Source organism: Coptis chinensis, chromosome 3, assembly GCF_015680905.1.
Source record: "Coptis chinensis isolate HL-2020 chromosome 3, ASM1568090v1, whole genome shotgun sequence".
Classification (NCBI taxonomy): domain Eukaryota; kingdom Viridiplantae; phylum Streptophyta; class Magnoliopsida; order Ranunculales; family Ranunculaceae; genus Coptis; species Coptis chinensis.
Genome location: NC_141458.1, coordinates 10,393,045 through 10,408,808, shown reverse-complemented (window position 1 = coordinate 10,408,808; position 15,764 = coordinate 10,393,045). Strand labels below are relative to the sequence as shown.

Genomic DNA, 15,764 nt, shown 5'->3' with positions numbered 1-15,764 from the left:
CGAAGCAATGAAGATATTTAATTAATGATGTACAATTGAAGACATCAGCAAAAAGACTAGGTGAATGGCGAGAATGCAGTAGAGGAAAATTCTCTATAGTTTATACTATTAAGAAGAGGAAGAGAACATGACGCAGGAGAGAGAATGATATAAAATGAAAAAGTTAAGAAAACTGTTTTTAAGGCCCCGAGTTATTTTGTGTGAGAGAAACGTAAATAATAAACACACGTGATATTCTTTTGTTTTTAGTTTGAGTCCGCATAGTCCGTAATTTACCAGTCCGTATAAGAGCAAAACTGTATATATATATATAGGGGTAGGTTTCGTTTACAACACTTTTTATACAACGTTTTATACAATACCCCCCACCGGACCCTTCAAGATGTTTTAAGGGCTAATTTTTTATAGATAAGATGTTCTCACCATGGATATAATGTCCACAAAAAATTGGGTCCTTGGAACATTTCTAAGTTTGCCAAAAAAAAGTTACAAAATCGATATTTCTAGACCGTTGATAAAAATTCATAGGTTGAGAGCAAATTTTCTCATGGTTAGGAGTTTTCAAATGAGCTGAATTTTTGTGGAGATGATCTCCATGGTGTGGGGATCATATCTACAAGGAATCAAGGCTTAATTCATATTTTCAAAGGGTATTGTATAAAATGTTGTATAAAAAGTGTTGTAAACAAAACCTACCCCATACTATATATATATATATATATATATATATATATATATATATATATGCCCATAGGAGTCATAGCTACTTGTGCAGTGCTACAAGAGGAACACAGATAGGCGAAAAGTGAGTGCAACCTAGTTAGAGTGCTTTTCTCAACATCTCTAATATGGCTTCTGGATTTCGGAGCTCCTGGCTCTCCTGTGAGTCCTCATTTGCTTGAGAAAAATCTACACTTGTGTAAGTACGGATACCAGGACCATGCCCACAGCAGTCTCTGCCTCTTCCTTGCTGTGCTCTTCTCACTTCCTTCTGATGCTCAGTTAGTTCTAACTTCTTCCTTTTCGAGCCATGCACCACTTTATCGGTGCCTTCACAATCAGTACTTTTATTTTCTGTGAATTCTATTCTTTTTGAGATTTTGTTCTGTGTTGCAGCCACCCTGTATCCTAATGGGGCACCCATTACCTCTGTAGAATGACCATTGACCAAATATGACGGGCTTCTTTTCTGGATGCTGATTTTTCCCTTCCTTGACAGCTTGTCTAGAACTGGAAGCAAACTTTGAGGATAATCTAATTTGACTCGATTTCCATATGTATGGTTCCAAAAAATAATTGTAGATTTTGAAATGGCAGAATTTGCGTGATCGAGAGTTGCCTTTAGGACTGGTGCTAGGACTTTAAGGAAGGAAGAATCAAAGGTGATGGATGGCTGACTCCTTTCCAAGCTATTGATCATCTCACTCCACAAAAGTTCTAGTTGACAGACGATGCTTCCTTCCTGCATTTCTACATGCATGGGTGCATATATGGATAACCACTGAACCAGTGGATCAGAACATATCTGCAAGAAAAAGAAAATTATTTTACTGTTTACAATCTCGAGTGGCTGATTGGAACTTCAGAATAAATGTTCAAATCAGTGTCTTACAGTCTAGTTGTATAGGGATGAAGAACAGATACATGCAAACCATAAAGGCAGGTCAGAAGATTCGACCAAGAAAATGCCCCAACGCTGGAATAGAAAACACTAACTAGTAATGAATCAGACCAGAAACAATTTGCCTCAATTCTACAGACACACATACTGTGATGACCAAGTTTCCATTTTGCCCATAACTCGATAATATCATCCCTTCTCAATCCCTTCTCAAGAGCCAAGTTTAAAACATTTCTGGTTTATCATTTTCTAATAATTTGAGTTAAGTTTATTGTTTCAAACTTTACTATAAGATCTAACCACACTGAGTTTAGTGTATAACTGTTCAGTAATTGTGGGAAAGGAAAAAAACATGAATTGATGTGTGTGTGTGTGTGTTTGTGTGTACAAAAAGGAGTGGCAGATTTCCCTCTTGACTTATTAATTTCCCAAATTTGAGAATGCTTCTTTCTGCTGCAGTACTTAATGAGAAATACTAACCTCCATCAATGAAAGAATATGATGTTTCATGCGGAGATGAGCTATAAACCCTGTCATTGCAGATAAGACCCTGCAATTCTCACAGATAGTCGACCAAAAAAAAATCTCAGAGTCAATAAAACCCCTACGAAGATCATGTGCAGTAAAACAAATTTCGTGGTGGAAAAAAAATAGTCCTGGTCACTTACCTTATAGTTACTGAGAGATCAGTTTCTGCATCACGTACCGTAACTCCAAGTGACAGCCTCAGATACCTACGCATACACATATACAAAAATGGCATGAAAAGTCAAGTCAAATGACTAGGAATAGCGAAAATACAAGCTCTCATTTGAATTGTTTTAGAATGACACATGTAACAAAAATTATGCCATATCATTATTCAATTATCAGTCAACTCCTTTTTTTTGGCGATAATGAAGAAAGACCAAACATATTCAGTTACAAAACTTGCACAGCAACAACAACTTAATATTCCTGATATAATCTTAACAACTTAATACTTTTACACTCATATAATCTTGATACTGACCTGGCAATGAACTCCAAACTATTCCTGATGCTGTTCGACAGGAAGAAATCAGCATCACTTACTTTTGCACTCAAAGCTTCATTATCAAAATCTGATAACTGAGTCAACAAACATATTGCAACTTCACCACACAGATGTTGGAGAACCAGGTTTTGATTCTTGTCCTTCAAAAGGTCAGTGTCACCATCAGGATTCTTGTTAAGCACTTTGTTAAGAATACCACAAAGGTCCTCATGGAAAGTAGTCATGGTGGACCACTCGCGTTGTGCGTAACATTTCACAGAACCATAAAGTGACTTCCAGACTTCAACAATATTTTTTAGGTTCACTTGTGGGCAGAGAAGAGACAAGTCTGAGGATAATAGATTCTGTGGGTGAAGGCATACCATAAATGGGTAAGACAAGAACCAACATACTGCCAGACAACCGTCACCATCCATCTCAGTCTTCAGGAATGGCATATCTTTGACACCGTCAATGTGCTCTTTGAGATCGTTTGCAATAATTACCCATATCTTCAACCAGGCAAGGTCCCAGTGTTTATATAATATGCATATGATGGCATTAAGATCTTCCAAAGGATTGCATGAGGATAATATCAGCTTTAGATGCTTCTTCATAACTTGAAGAATAATATCCATTCTTGATGCGTTTTGAACTGACTGAGCAACCATAGAGAATTGAAGAATGGTAAGGCAAACAGTTGGTGAAGCCATATCCATATACTTAATACAGCTGATCTCTGGCACTTCTGGATCTTCGGTGCCGATCACAGATTCCATGTCATTTATGTACTTGATGTCTAACGGAACCTTGTAAAGTGGGGATGCCAGTAGGGAAGGTTCTAACTCCTCCCTGATTGCTTCAATAAACTGGAAGGAAGTATGTATCAACTCATTGAACTCTCTTAGAGTTGCATCATCGCAGACCATCTTTGTCAAACTTAAAATTGCATTTAAACATAACATAACCTCGCTGTAACTAATAGAAGACTTCTTCAACTCCATTTGTATTCCCTTTAAAACAGATCTGAAGGCTCTCAAGGCACCATCACAGGCCAAAATTCTATATTCAGGGGTTAAAGCGGTCACTGACCCTTGACTGATAAGGATTCGAATTACTTTCAGATGGATATCTAGTTTACTAAGATCCCATGGCAACCACTTAATGGGATAATCATTGAAAGTGGACTTAGAACTATTGTTAGGTCGTAGTGAAGAGGTCTTAGTAGATGAGTTACGGCTCACTTGCTGGCTTGAGTTATAGTCTCTTCCTCTGTTGCATGCTGAAACGAGGTCATCAAGAAGATCTAGGCAATAGTTCCATAACCACATACTCTTATCATCAGTCCCCACTTGAAATACAACTTCAAGGATAGGCTCTAAGACAGACTTTCTAACCGAGGGACAGTTAACTGAAAGATCAAGCTTATGTAGCAGATAGCACCACGTTTTCAGGCAGGATGAGCGAACAGATATGTCACATTTACTTGACAAAATTCCTAACAAGGGTGTCATTATGAGCCTCAAACTTTTTGGAAGGCCATCTGCTGTCTTATCAGAATTACATTTATTCAGCATCATGGGCCCCCTTTCTTGATCAGGATGCCCTAAAGCCATATTCATCTCAGGAGGTTCTAGTGAAGGGTGAATAAGTGCATCAATCAGACCTTCCCAAGCAACCTGCAAATGACGGGCAACTGAAGTTAGAGGTTAAATAGCACGGATCATGTAGTAGGCCTAGTAATCCTTCATCAGTTCTAGAAAGAACTGGAACACTCTCACGTTGGGATTTTAGATGGATGTGGTTTTCTTCACTGTGATTGTCTGTATGTTTGGGTCAGGGGTAAGACGAAAACCCAACCTCAGGACTAAATAAAGCAGAAGAGGATTAAAATGGAATACCTGAGAAGCAATCTGGACTTGCGGGTCAGAATCAGAAAATGTCTGCTCAGGGATCTTCAGCATTTCATTAACCAACTGCCTGTTCTTCAAGGCATAGGATCCAAGTAAGCGGATATACCATCCCCAAGCTTGAATGGTATGAACCTTTCTCTCATGGTCTTGTAAAACTTCCTTCATCTCAGAAAGCAACGTTTTCTTCATATCAGAAACAACAGCCTGTTAATGCAATAGTGTGATCAGAAAAAACGTAAGATATAGTGGAAGCCAGAAACAACAGAAATGCAAATGAAGCAGCAACAGTTAATTACTAGACACAAGGAGTATCAACACAGAGCTATCACACAACAACGGTTTCATTACTGATATTTGTGATAACCTCCAAAACTATCACATATCAATGGTTTCGGTGTGCTATCAGTTTTGTGGATTCACTTCCTTAAGTTCTACTCGGATCCCTTAAACTACGCAAGTTAAGATCGAACTGGTCTCTGGTGTAGCGGGTGCGTATCAGAAAATTGAGATTGACCAATACAAATACCACTGCAGTTGTGCATCAACAATTCAAGAGCCCTACAGCCACTTGTTGGCAATTCCAGACTACCAATTTCTGCCCAGAAGAGCTTATAAACTGCTAAAAAAGTAATAATCAGTTAACGAAAAACTAGAAGGCAATGAAAATTGCCAATAGCATTAAGATCTGTCGAACAGTTTCGCTCAGACTAATCAGACAATGGCTTCAACCTTCAACTGCGAAAGGGGGTGGGTTATGGCTTAGGGGTTAAAATGAACAAAAGTTATAACTAAAAGAAAAAGAACAGGTATCCATATTGTATTGATACCATAAACATACATAAAAAGCGTTTTCTGTCAACAGAAATGGATCTCATTAGTTATGAATACCTTAGAAAGAACCAAAGGAGGAGGATATATAACATGCCTTATCTTCAACAGACATCTATCTGCCATGTCCCTTTCCCTCTTATCAGTACTAAGAAGTCTTCGGTATATGACAGGAGCCCATATATTTGACGTATCTCTCATCCTCTCACTTAGTTGAGTGACCAACTTTAGAACAGCCTGCATTTAAATATAAAAAACTTAGCTGCAAGTATAGGATTGTCCCGTGTTGAACACCTGTAAACAAGATTTCTGTTGGTCACTTGACATGAGACTTATCTGGGTAATTCAATTAATTTTCACAAAACGATTTTAAGAATCACAGGTATCAGGTTTAGTGCAGATGTGGATATAGCTCAACGCATGTTTGCTTGGTCATGTATCACACACATTTGTGATGTTTGAACTGTTGTTTCTTAACCTGTTAACAAACGTAAGAAAGTTGGAGAGAGAAGAGAAAAGAAGAAGAAGAAGAAGAAAATGTTGCGACTAATGCAAAAGCTATCAACAACAACAACCAACAAAGTATTCAACAACTCTCCAAGCAACAACCCAAGATCAACACAATATCAACACAAGGCATATAAACTAAATAGAGAAGATAAAAGCATACTCACACAAAACCAAATTTTACGTGGTTAGACAATGTGCCTACGTCCACCGGCGAGCTTTTGATAGATTAGATGTACTAGATACAAGATTACAAAGAGGAGCACTCTACACTCACTTAGAATGTATCATTCATATTCACAAAGAATGTTCACTCTCTTTTCTTCTTGAATTGGTTTAGTTCTCTCACAATCTCTCTCACAAAGAAAGGTTTAGTGAACTCTCTCCCAAAGAAAAAGTTAGTTAGGTCGAAACCCTAACTTACGTTTTATACTAGTCCAAGATTTTTGAGGGCCAAATGAAATCTTCACTAGTCTCGGTTTTTTTGCTATGGAAAAAAAATGGACGCATGTGTGTGGAAGCCCAAATACTTAACTATGCCACTGGCGGATTTATGTTATGTAACCATAACTTAAATCAATTACAAAAGTGCATAGTTTTTATCCCCTATTGCAATTTAATAATTTTTTTATACAATTTAGATAATTATAGACAAATAGTAAAAAAGCTATCTTCTTTTCACAAGGGAGAGTTTACACAAATATATAGTATAATAATACATAAATTATCACCTAAAAAACAACATTCTCCACCTCCCCAATGAGGTTTTAACACATAAAAATATTTAGTTCGGGCGAACACAAGATCCACTAAGAATCACAAGTCGCCAAACCACAAATCGCTGAACTCAATGTCAATTGTCCCAAAGGACCTTGCCCACAAAGAGCCATACCCACAAAGAGTCTTGCCCACGAAGAGCCGCCCATGAAGAGCCACCCACAAAGAACTATCTTCACAGAGAGTCATGCTCACAAAAAGCAATCACGCCCCACGAAGGGCCATGCCTACGAAAGACATCAATCAACAATGCATGAGCCTCCACCATTTGTGTTGTACCTCCAACCAATGTTGGAACTCAACTCCATAGTGAACTTTCTACAACCCAAAGCCGTCTTGCCCTTAGGCAATGAAACAAATTCCCAAGTACAAAACTTGTCACGAGCCTCCACCATTTCATGCATATCCACCGACCAATCTTTATCTTTGCAATGACCATCTCTAACAACTTCTTCGAAGTCGTTTGGTTCATCACCCTCGATATTCAGTGCGTAGGAAACCGAATCCGATCAACCATAATACTTCACTGGCTTATCATGCCTACACTTTATAACTTGTTTCACACTTCTCTTTGGCTTTGATCTAGCCAAAGCTTGCTGCTCAGATTGTTGTAGCTCTACTTCTTGTTGAATAGTTCTTTCATTAAGAACCTCACTCTCTATAGCATCTTCGACGCCTATCTCTCAATCACTGAGATTCTATAATCACTACTATTTCAAATTTCTCCGCCCGCTAAAATGTAGCACCGGGTCTCATCAAAAGTAACCTCACCACGATAGAACTTGTGGTTCTCAAGACACCACAATCCGTATTCCTTTCCTCCCTTTGCATAGCCCAAGAATATAGCTTTCTTAGCTTTAAAATCAAGCTTACTATCATTCATATGGTAGTAAGTACTAGATCCAAACACGCGCAAAGTATCATAATCATAAGGTGTCTTACGCCTATCAAATATATAGATCTATTATACAAGTAACACGCCATGGCCATTTTGATTCGCCTTTAACTCTTTGCCAAGATTGGCATTGGAAAGCAAACATTTAGCTTTTTCAAGCAACGTACGATTCATTCTTTTTGCTAACCCATTCTCGCTATAACTGCCCCTTTTACTAGCAATATCCCATCAAAACATAACTCCTTGAAAGAACCATATGTATACTCAGTACCATTATCAGACTTCAAAGTCTTCACCTTTCTTCCTGTGTGATTCTCAACCATTGCTTTCCACCTTTTAAATGTCTCAAAAACTTCATCCTTGGACTTCAAGATATATACCCACACATAGCATGTATAATCATCGATGAAAGAGACATAATACCGGTTACGTCTCTTAGAAGCCACTCTAGAAGGTCCCCACACATCCGAATGCACATAATCCAGGATGCATCTCGCATTGTGCACTCGCTTATACCGAACTTTACTTTGCACTATTTGCCATAGACACAATGCTCACATAATTCCATACTTAGTTTCTCCAAGTCTTTTCAAGAGTAGCCACCGGCTTGACCTCGCATAACCAATCCGCTTTTGACTCATATGCCTGAGCGATATGTCATATCTTAGTGCACTCGGAATCATCACCACATGTACCCACTGCTACATCGTATATCACTGTATTACCCAACAAAGTATACAAGTTTCCATATCTTTAACCCTTCATAATGACTAAAGAGCCACTAAGGATCTTTAGGACTCTACCATTTCCCACAAACTTGTGGTCTTTGGAATCCAAGGTACCAAGAGAAATGAGGTTCTTCTTTAACTTCGGGAACATGTCTCACATCGGTTAAAGTTTTCACCACACCATCATGCATCTTGACCTATATAGTTTCAATCCCTACTGTCTTGCAAGCAACATCATTATCCATCAAAACGAAACCTCCACTCAAGTTCTCATGGGTAACAAACCACTTTCTATTTGGACACATGTAATAGGAACACCCGGAATCAAGAATCCACTTATCAGTCATGTGGGCCTCATGTGTAGACACGGAAAGACTTACATCATCCCCATCGAAGCCGGAAGCAAGACTTGCTTCACTAACATCATCATTCTCAAATTTACCACTCATCTTGTTACTCTTTTTCAGGCTAGGGCAATCACATAGATAATGCCCTTTTTCCTTGCAATTGTAGCACCGTACATGTTTTAAAAGCTTCTTAAAACTACCCTTCCACTTGCTTGTGGAAGTCATCTCATTCGACATCACCCTCGCCATCTTTTCTTGTGCTTGTTTATCAAACTTCTCTTCTTCAAACCTTACATTTGACATCTTAGGAGCCATTTCCACAAGTCACACAAAGCAACCCACAAGAAATTTCAGTTGGAAATTTTATCAAACACCTTGCCTACACAAATTTTGAACACTATGGTTCTTCACCAAAACTCAAAATCCTAAGTCGTATATCTCGCTCTGATACCAATTGTTGCGACTAATGTGAAAGCTATCAACAACAACTACAACTACCAACAAAGTATTCAACAACTCTCCAAGCAACAACCCAAGATCAACACAATATCAACACAAGACATATAAACTAAATAGAGAAAATAAAAACATACTCACACAAGATCAAGTTTTACGTGATTAGGCAATGTGCCTACGTCTACCGGCGAGCCTTTGATAGATTAGATGTACTAGATACAAGATTACAAAGAGGAGCACTCTACACTCACTTAGAATGTATCACTCACACTTACAAAGAATGTTCACTCTCTTTTCTTCTTGAATTGGTTTAGTTCTCTCACAATCTCTCTCACTTAGAAAAAGATCTCTCACAAAGAAAGGTTTAGTGAACTCTCTCCCAAAGAAAAAGTTAGTTAGGTCGAAATCCTAACTTATGTTTTATACTAGTCCAAGATTTCAGTGTGAAATCTCAGTCTCGATTTGCTATGGAAAAAAAAGGACGCATGTGTGTGGAGCCCAAAGCGTGCCAGCGCCCTGGCTAGGCATGTCTGGGCGCGAACCCCCGCCCAACTTCCAGTAAGTTTGCAAGCTGACAGATAGTTGCAAAAAACTATATTCTTTTCACAGGGGAGGGCGTGCACCCCTTGGGCTTTTTCAGGCCCAAAACAACATAAAACAACTTAAATCTTCAGCCTCCATGTAAGATTATACTTCTCAGCTTCTTTCTGTAGGATTATATGATTTTACCATAAAAATTGTGGGAGAAAAAACTACATTTTCTCCTACACATGCTTTGTTAGGAGATAGGTAAATTTAACCTTTATGTTGATTTCAGTAGCAGATTATGCCCATGAACCAACATTACACCCGAATGAGACTATCTGTATATAACATTCCTTCCCATTTTAGCAATAGAGTAGTCCAAACCACTGTCCATAAGTGAACCATAATGTGATAACCATTCAACGATGTAAACATACCTGAGTGGCCTCAAAAGTTGTTGACAAAGAACCAATAGGGTTGTCAAGAGCATGAATGACGGCCCTCAATAAAGGATGAAAATTGTTGGCAAGAAATGATGGACTAAATTGCTGAATGGAGATACACCAAACTCCTAAGTTACAGACCGCCTGTGGTTAGAAGTAGAAACCCAAATAATTACTTAACTCTATCAAACAATCAGTATACTCCATCACACAAATAGAACTTGCCTTCATTTTGGTGGTTGTAATTAGTTTCACCAAGCATTCCACAACCAATTGAGCAACTTCCTCTAAAAGAAAAATCGGAGTAAGAGCAACTTATGGGCTAGGGAACATAAAGCTAACAAATAGTAAATCTTAGTAAACATGCACAAAAAAACCTGGAACAGATGAAACAAGAGACGGATGGTAAATCATGAATCCCAAACACTTCAAAGCCTGAGCAGCACTGAAACATTCAAAGTTTCAAACTAAGAAACAACAGTTAATTGATAATATAAAGTGAGCACTTACATTTCTTCGTCATCGTCAGAAATATCAGAGATTGTAGATGATAAAATAGGGTAAAGACATTTCAGTAAGGAATGAATTACAGGTGGGTGTTGAGTAGATTGTTCTTGAAGGTGGAGAAGGTTTGAGTAACCGAAAGATTTGTCTGTTTTTGATATTGATGTTATTAAGGATTGGATTTCTTCGACTTGGGTATTGAATTCTGACATTTTCTTGTTGGGTTTTAGTAGAAATTACAAACCCTATAATCGAGAGTGTGAGAGTGGAGCTTATTTCGCGCTGAACAGTGTTTTGTGGCGGGTAAAGGAAACGTGGTTTGCCGTTTTAGTAATTTGGTGAAAAATTGGGGTACCGTACTTAACAGATGATCAACGATTGGGTGTGTTTTCTTTTTTCATTTCTTTTTTTCCCATACACATATATGTATCAAAATTAAATAAAAACATATTCCAACTTTTTGTATGGCATACTTTTTGAAAGATTTGCCCACCCTAACCGTCAGTAGTTGGCTATTACCTTTCATCACATAATATTAATTATCATACTCTAATTTTTGAAAACTTTTAAGAATGCAACAAATCTAAACAAATATATTTTAACTATATTAATTGTTTTATTTTGAGAGACTAGATCATTATAACTTTGATATTTCAAATAAACAAAAACAATGAGTTGAATGACACATTGGCGATAATGAACAATCCCACAAATTAATTTGGAGAGATATTATTAAGGCAGTTGTTGGGTTATGACAAAAACTTTAGTTAGTTATGGAGTATGAAAGTGTTTTTATGGGTGTGTCCAAGATCACCCTGAAACTAGAGTAAACATATATAATGTTTTGTTTTTTCAAGTAGAATGAATTATATCTTTGTACTTGTACGGTAAGTTTTAAAAAACTATCACCATGTTAATCCTCACTACCATTCAAATAAACTTCACATTCAAAATGCATGACATACATGTTCCACCCACCATTCAAACTAATAAAAACAAATGTAGATTGGAAAGTACGAAAATGTTGGATTTAAAATAAAATTTTGAGAGTCCTAAAATTGTACCTTCAACCGGATGCCACACATAGTGTTAGAAAACAATCTGCAAAAACAGGATTAACAATGAAATTGGAAGCTGAGGCGCGGACTAGGTCGCTCTCTTTAAGGTATTGCGGGTCTGTTCCTCCTGGTGCAAACAGACGCTGAACCTCCAAGATACAAAGTCAGTAAATGTCTTGATGATCATGCGACAAAAACCAAAACTGGAAGAGATAACAAGAACTAATAGTCTACTTTGCCATTATCGGGGAGAGAAGTTTTTTTTCTTCAAGAGAGGAAAGATAACGGAAAACTGGTGTGGTTTGGTCTGGAATCCCTTGTTTTTATAGGATTGAGAGAGCGTAACGTTAAACTCAACGTTTGGTCAACTCTCAACGTTACAAAATAAAAGTAACGTTCCAAACTAAAGTGTCGGTTACGGACTTACAGCCAAAGCAAAAACGTTTTCTTTTCTTTCTTTTTTCTTTTTTTTTTTTTTTTTTTTTTTTTTGTTTGTAAACATACCAAAACGATTAAAATAACCAACAATCCCCCACTTATTTTAATAACATAAATCAAAATAAATAAATATGGCAGTCACTATTAGTTCCAATATATCAAGCATAGATAAAGGTGTTCAAGACTTAAACCTTTACGTAGTGAAGACTACTCAAAGTATAAGATCCATAAGTGACGAAGTCTTGAACTTAGGTCTTGTGTATACAATGAGTTATCATCACGCATAACATACTCATTGTTCTCTTTCCAAACTTCGCACATTAAAGGCCCCTGTGCTTCCATCACGGATTAAGTGAATGATCTAAAGAATCAGCCTTCATTCTCATAGAAAGCGACCTATACTTTCACATTCACTAGGTGAGTTCTATCAAGAGTGCTCCTGTAGCTTAGGCACTCCGTCCATAAGGACCATAAAACTTCATTAAGAGTTTTCCCATAAAACTACAACCTTTAATCGCTTCAAGATCACATACAATTTACTTATCTAAAATTCGGGACAGATAAGTATCATTGTATGTCTTATACTCAAACATTCTATGACTTGTTCTTCCCTTTGAACCTAGTTCTTGGGATCTCTCCAAATCCCTAGGTTGGGTTACCATCATATACATTTATCTTACAATAGGCTTCATCCCATACTTACGGCGAGTCCACACTTTTTCTCCGGCGAGCTTTAGTAAATGGATCGCAAGATTATCACCGGATCTCACAAAATCAATAGTCACCCACTTTGGATATGTAATCCCGCATGATTTATGCTTACGACGTATCTGTCGTGATTTACCATTATAAAACTTGTTGTGGACTCTCCCGATAGCTGCAGTGCTATCACAATGTATCAAGGTAGCTGGTACTAGGGGTGGGAATTTGGCCCTAACGACCCTAACCCGACCCTGACCGACCCGACCCTAAGCCTTATAAAGCCCTCACAGAGTTTAGGGCAGGGCCGACCCGGCCCTAATACCTTATAAGGCAGGGTCAAGGCTAAGGTTCTGAAACATAGGCCCGACCCTAACCAAGCCCTAGTTATAATTTCACTATAAAATATACAACTAAAACTATCCAACTCCTTGTTACATATTTTCAATTAAAATAACAACGTCCTTTTGTAATTTATCACTTACCGGTATGGGTACTTCTAATAACTTGTCTTATATCATAAAAACTTGTAAACCTAATTGTTTCTATCTCACAACTCATTACACCTCACAACTCCCCATCTAACCTAGTTAAGCCAGAACAATAATGAGCACCGGGCACTAGCCTAATGAAAAATAGGTTGACGTCAGTAAAAACTCATTCCATACTCTTATTTGTCTTTGTGTTCTTCAATGTTAAATGTAATTTTGGTGAGATTTGAGTACAAGAAATAACGGATTTATGTCAGTGAAAACTCATTCCAAAATGTGTCTTGTGCATTTTAACTGTAATTTTGAAATATAAATATGAGTCTCTATGTACTTCAGTTTATTAGATTGTGGATATGCATTTTAAATTGTTGGACTTATCAAGAATTATTACTAGATTGGTTGTTATTCAAATTTCAAAGTGGTGGGACTTTGAGTTTGCAAATCTTTGAATTTTTTGTAATATAAATGAGTTTTAAAACCATGCAATAAAAAGAAGAAAATATATAGGCCCCACAACCTCCCCCTAAACCTGTTAAAGAGGGGCTTAGGATAGGGTCGGGCTTGAAATTTAGACTTATGACCTAAGCTTGGTGTCTATGCCAAACCGGTATGTGAGTGAGTAGGTCCCGTAACCAACCAACCTCCTCACTTGCACTAGCCAAAGCAATCAACTCGGACTCCATAGTAGATTGTGCTATAATGGTCTGTTTCTTGGACTTCCAAGATCAGACACCTCCACCAATCTGAGAACACATATCCACTAGTAGCCTTAGAGTCTTACGAAAGAGTATTCCAATCAAAGATCAATGTACCCTCAAGAATAGCGAAAAATCTCGATAATGAATACCCAAATTGATTGTTCTCTTTAGGTATCTCATTAACCTGCCTATTGCTTTGCTTGCCAATGTTCAACACTAGGGTTACTAGTGTACATGCACAAAACACCTATATAGGCAATGTCGGTCTTGTACAATCAGTAGCATATCTTAAACTACCAATGATACTAGCATATTCCTTCGATTCACGGGTTCACCATTATTAATAAACAATTTAACACTTGAATCAAAAGGTGAGCAAACAGGCTTACAATCGAAGTAGTTATACTTCTTTAACACTTTCTCAACGTAGTGTGGTGATCTAACCATATGCCATCTAATGATGGGTGTAATTTTAATCCCTAAAATTACTTACCTTCTCCTAAGTCTTTCATATCAAAGTTAGAAGACAACAAGTCTTTGGTCTCTTTTACCGCTTGCAAATTATACCAAAAAATAAGTAGATCGTCAACATATAAGCATATTATAACACATATTCCATCATAGTACTTATAGTATATGCATTTGTCACTTTCGTTTATGTAGAAACCATTAGCAATCATAAAATTATCAAATTTTTCATGCCATTGTTTGATTGCCTGTTTTAAACCATAAAGTGACTTCACTAACTTACATACCTTTTTACTATTACCTTGTTCCACATAACCTCTTGGTTGTTCCATGTAAATCTCCTCTTCTAAATCCCGTTTAGAAAGGTGACGTCTTAACATCCATCGATGAACAACTAGATTATGAACAGCAAAGAATAGATAATAATACTCGATTGAAGTTATCCTAATAATCTGTGAATATGTATCAAAGAAGTCAAAGTTCTCCTTTTGTCAAAACCTTTGACAACTAGTCCGCCTTGAACTTTTCTATTGAACCATCGGTTTTAAACTTTCTTTTAAAACCCATTTGCTTCCTATAGTTTTACAACCGGAGGCAAATCCACTTACTCCCAAGTCTTGTTTTCCATGAGAGAATCTATCTCACTTTGAATAGCTTCTCTCCAAAACTCAGAGTCAAAAGAGGCAAGAGCTTCTTCTATGAAGGAGGGATCTCCTTCCAAAGAAAACGTCGCAAAATCAGATCCTAGATCTTTAGCGACCCTAGCTCTTTTACTTCTTCTTGGTTCAGTTACAATGTCTGTGTCCCTATCATGCAATCTAGATACATCATAAGCAGAAACATCTTTGGTAGGGGTCTTAGAGGAAGATGCACCCCCACTATTTCTAGATAAATAAGGAAAACTATCTTCTAAAAACTCGGCATCGGATGATTCAATAATAACATTACTCTTCATATCCAGAAATCTATAGGCCTTACTATTCATAGCATAGCCTAAAAAGACACACTAATAGGCCTTACTATCAAGCTTAGAGATTTTGGGGCCAAACAACCCCATGTCCTGAAATAACTCAAGTTGGGCTTTCTATTTTTCCATAGCTCATAAGGTGTAACTTTAGTCTTAGAACTAGCAATTCTATTCAAAATATAGCATACAATTAAAACATCTTCACCCCATAAACTTGAGGATGCTCCAGAACTAAGCAACATAGCAACAGTTAATTCCTTAAGTGTTATGTTCTTACGTTCAGCTACTCCATTCATTTCAGTGAATAAGGAGTCAGTCGTCTAAAAATTATACCATGTGATTGTAAGAAAAGATTAAAATCAGTAGAATCATACTCAGTACCTCTA

At 37.4% G+C, this 15,764-nt stretch overlaps 1 protein-coding gene across 6 annotated transcripts; it reads right to left on the bottom strand.

Moving 5' to 3' along the window:
• Nucleotides 1–640: 640 nt before the first annotated feature.
• On the bottom strand, nt 641–10,920 carry LOC147507847 (uncharacterized). Of its 6 annotated transcripts, XM_086600507.1 has the most exons (11): nt 10,566–10,920; nt 10,433–10,500; nt 10,281–10,342; nt 10,050–10,199; nt 5,438–5,614; nt 4,538–4,753; nt 2,634–4,315; nt 2,290–2,355; nt 2,102–2,171; nt 1,613–1,696; nt 641–1,525 (listed from the first exon to the last, which is right to left on the bottom strand). In XM_086600507.1, the coding sequence occupies exons 1-10, from the start codon at nt 10,769–10,771 to the stop codon at nt 1,616–1,618; spliced, it is 2,778 nt and encodes a 925-aa protein (XP_086456633.1). In that variant the 5' UTR covers nt 10,772–10,920; the 3' UTR covers nt 641–1,525; nt 1,613–1,615. The 6 variants fall into 6 exon arrangements, with proteins under 6 accessions (XP_086456633.1, XP_086456629.1, XP_086456630.1 ...); XM_086600503.1 differs by lacking the exon at nt 1,613–1,696 and having other exon boundaries at nt 10,566–10,918; XM_086600504.1 differs by lacking the exon at nt 1,613–1,696 and having other exon boundaries at nt 10,050–10,183; nt 10,433–10,490; nt 10,566–10,720.
• Nucleotides 10,921–15,764: the final 4,844 nt, after the last annotated feature.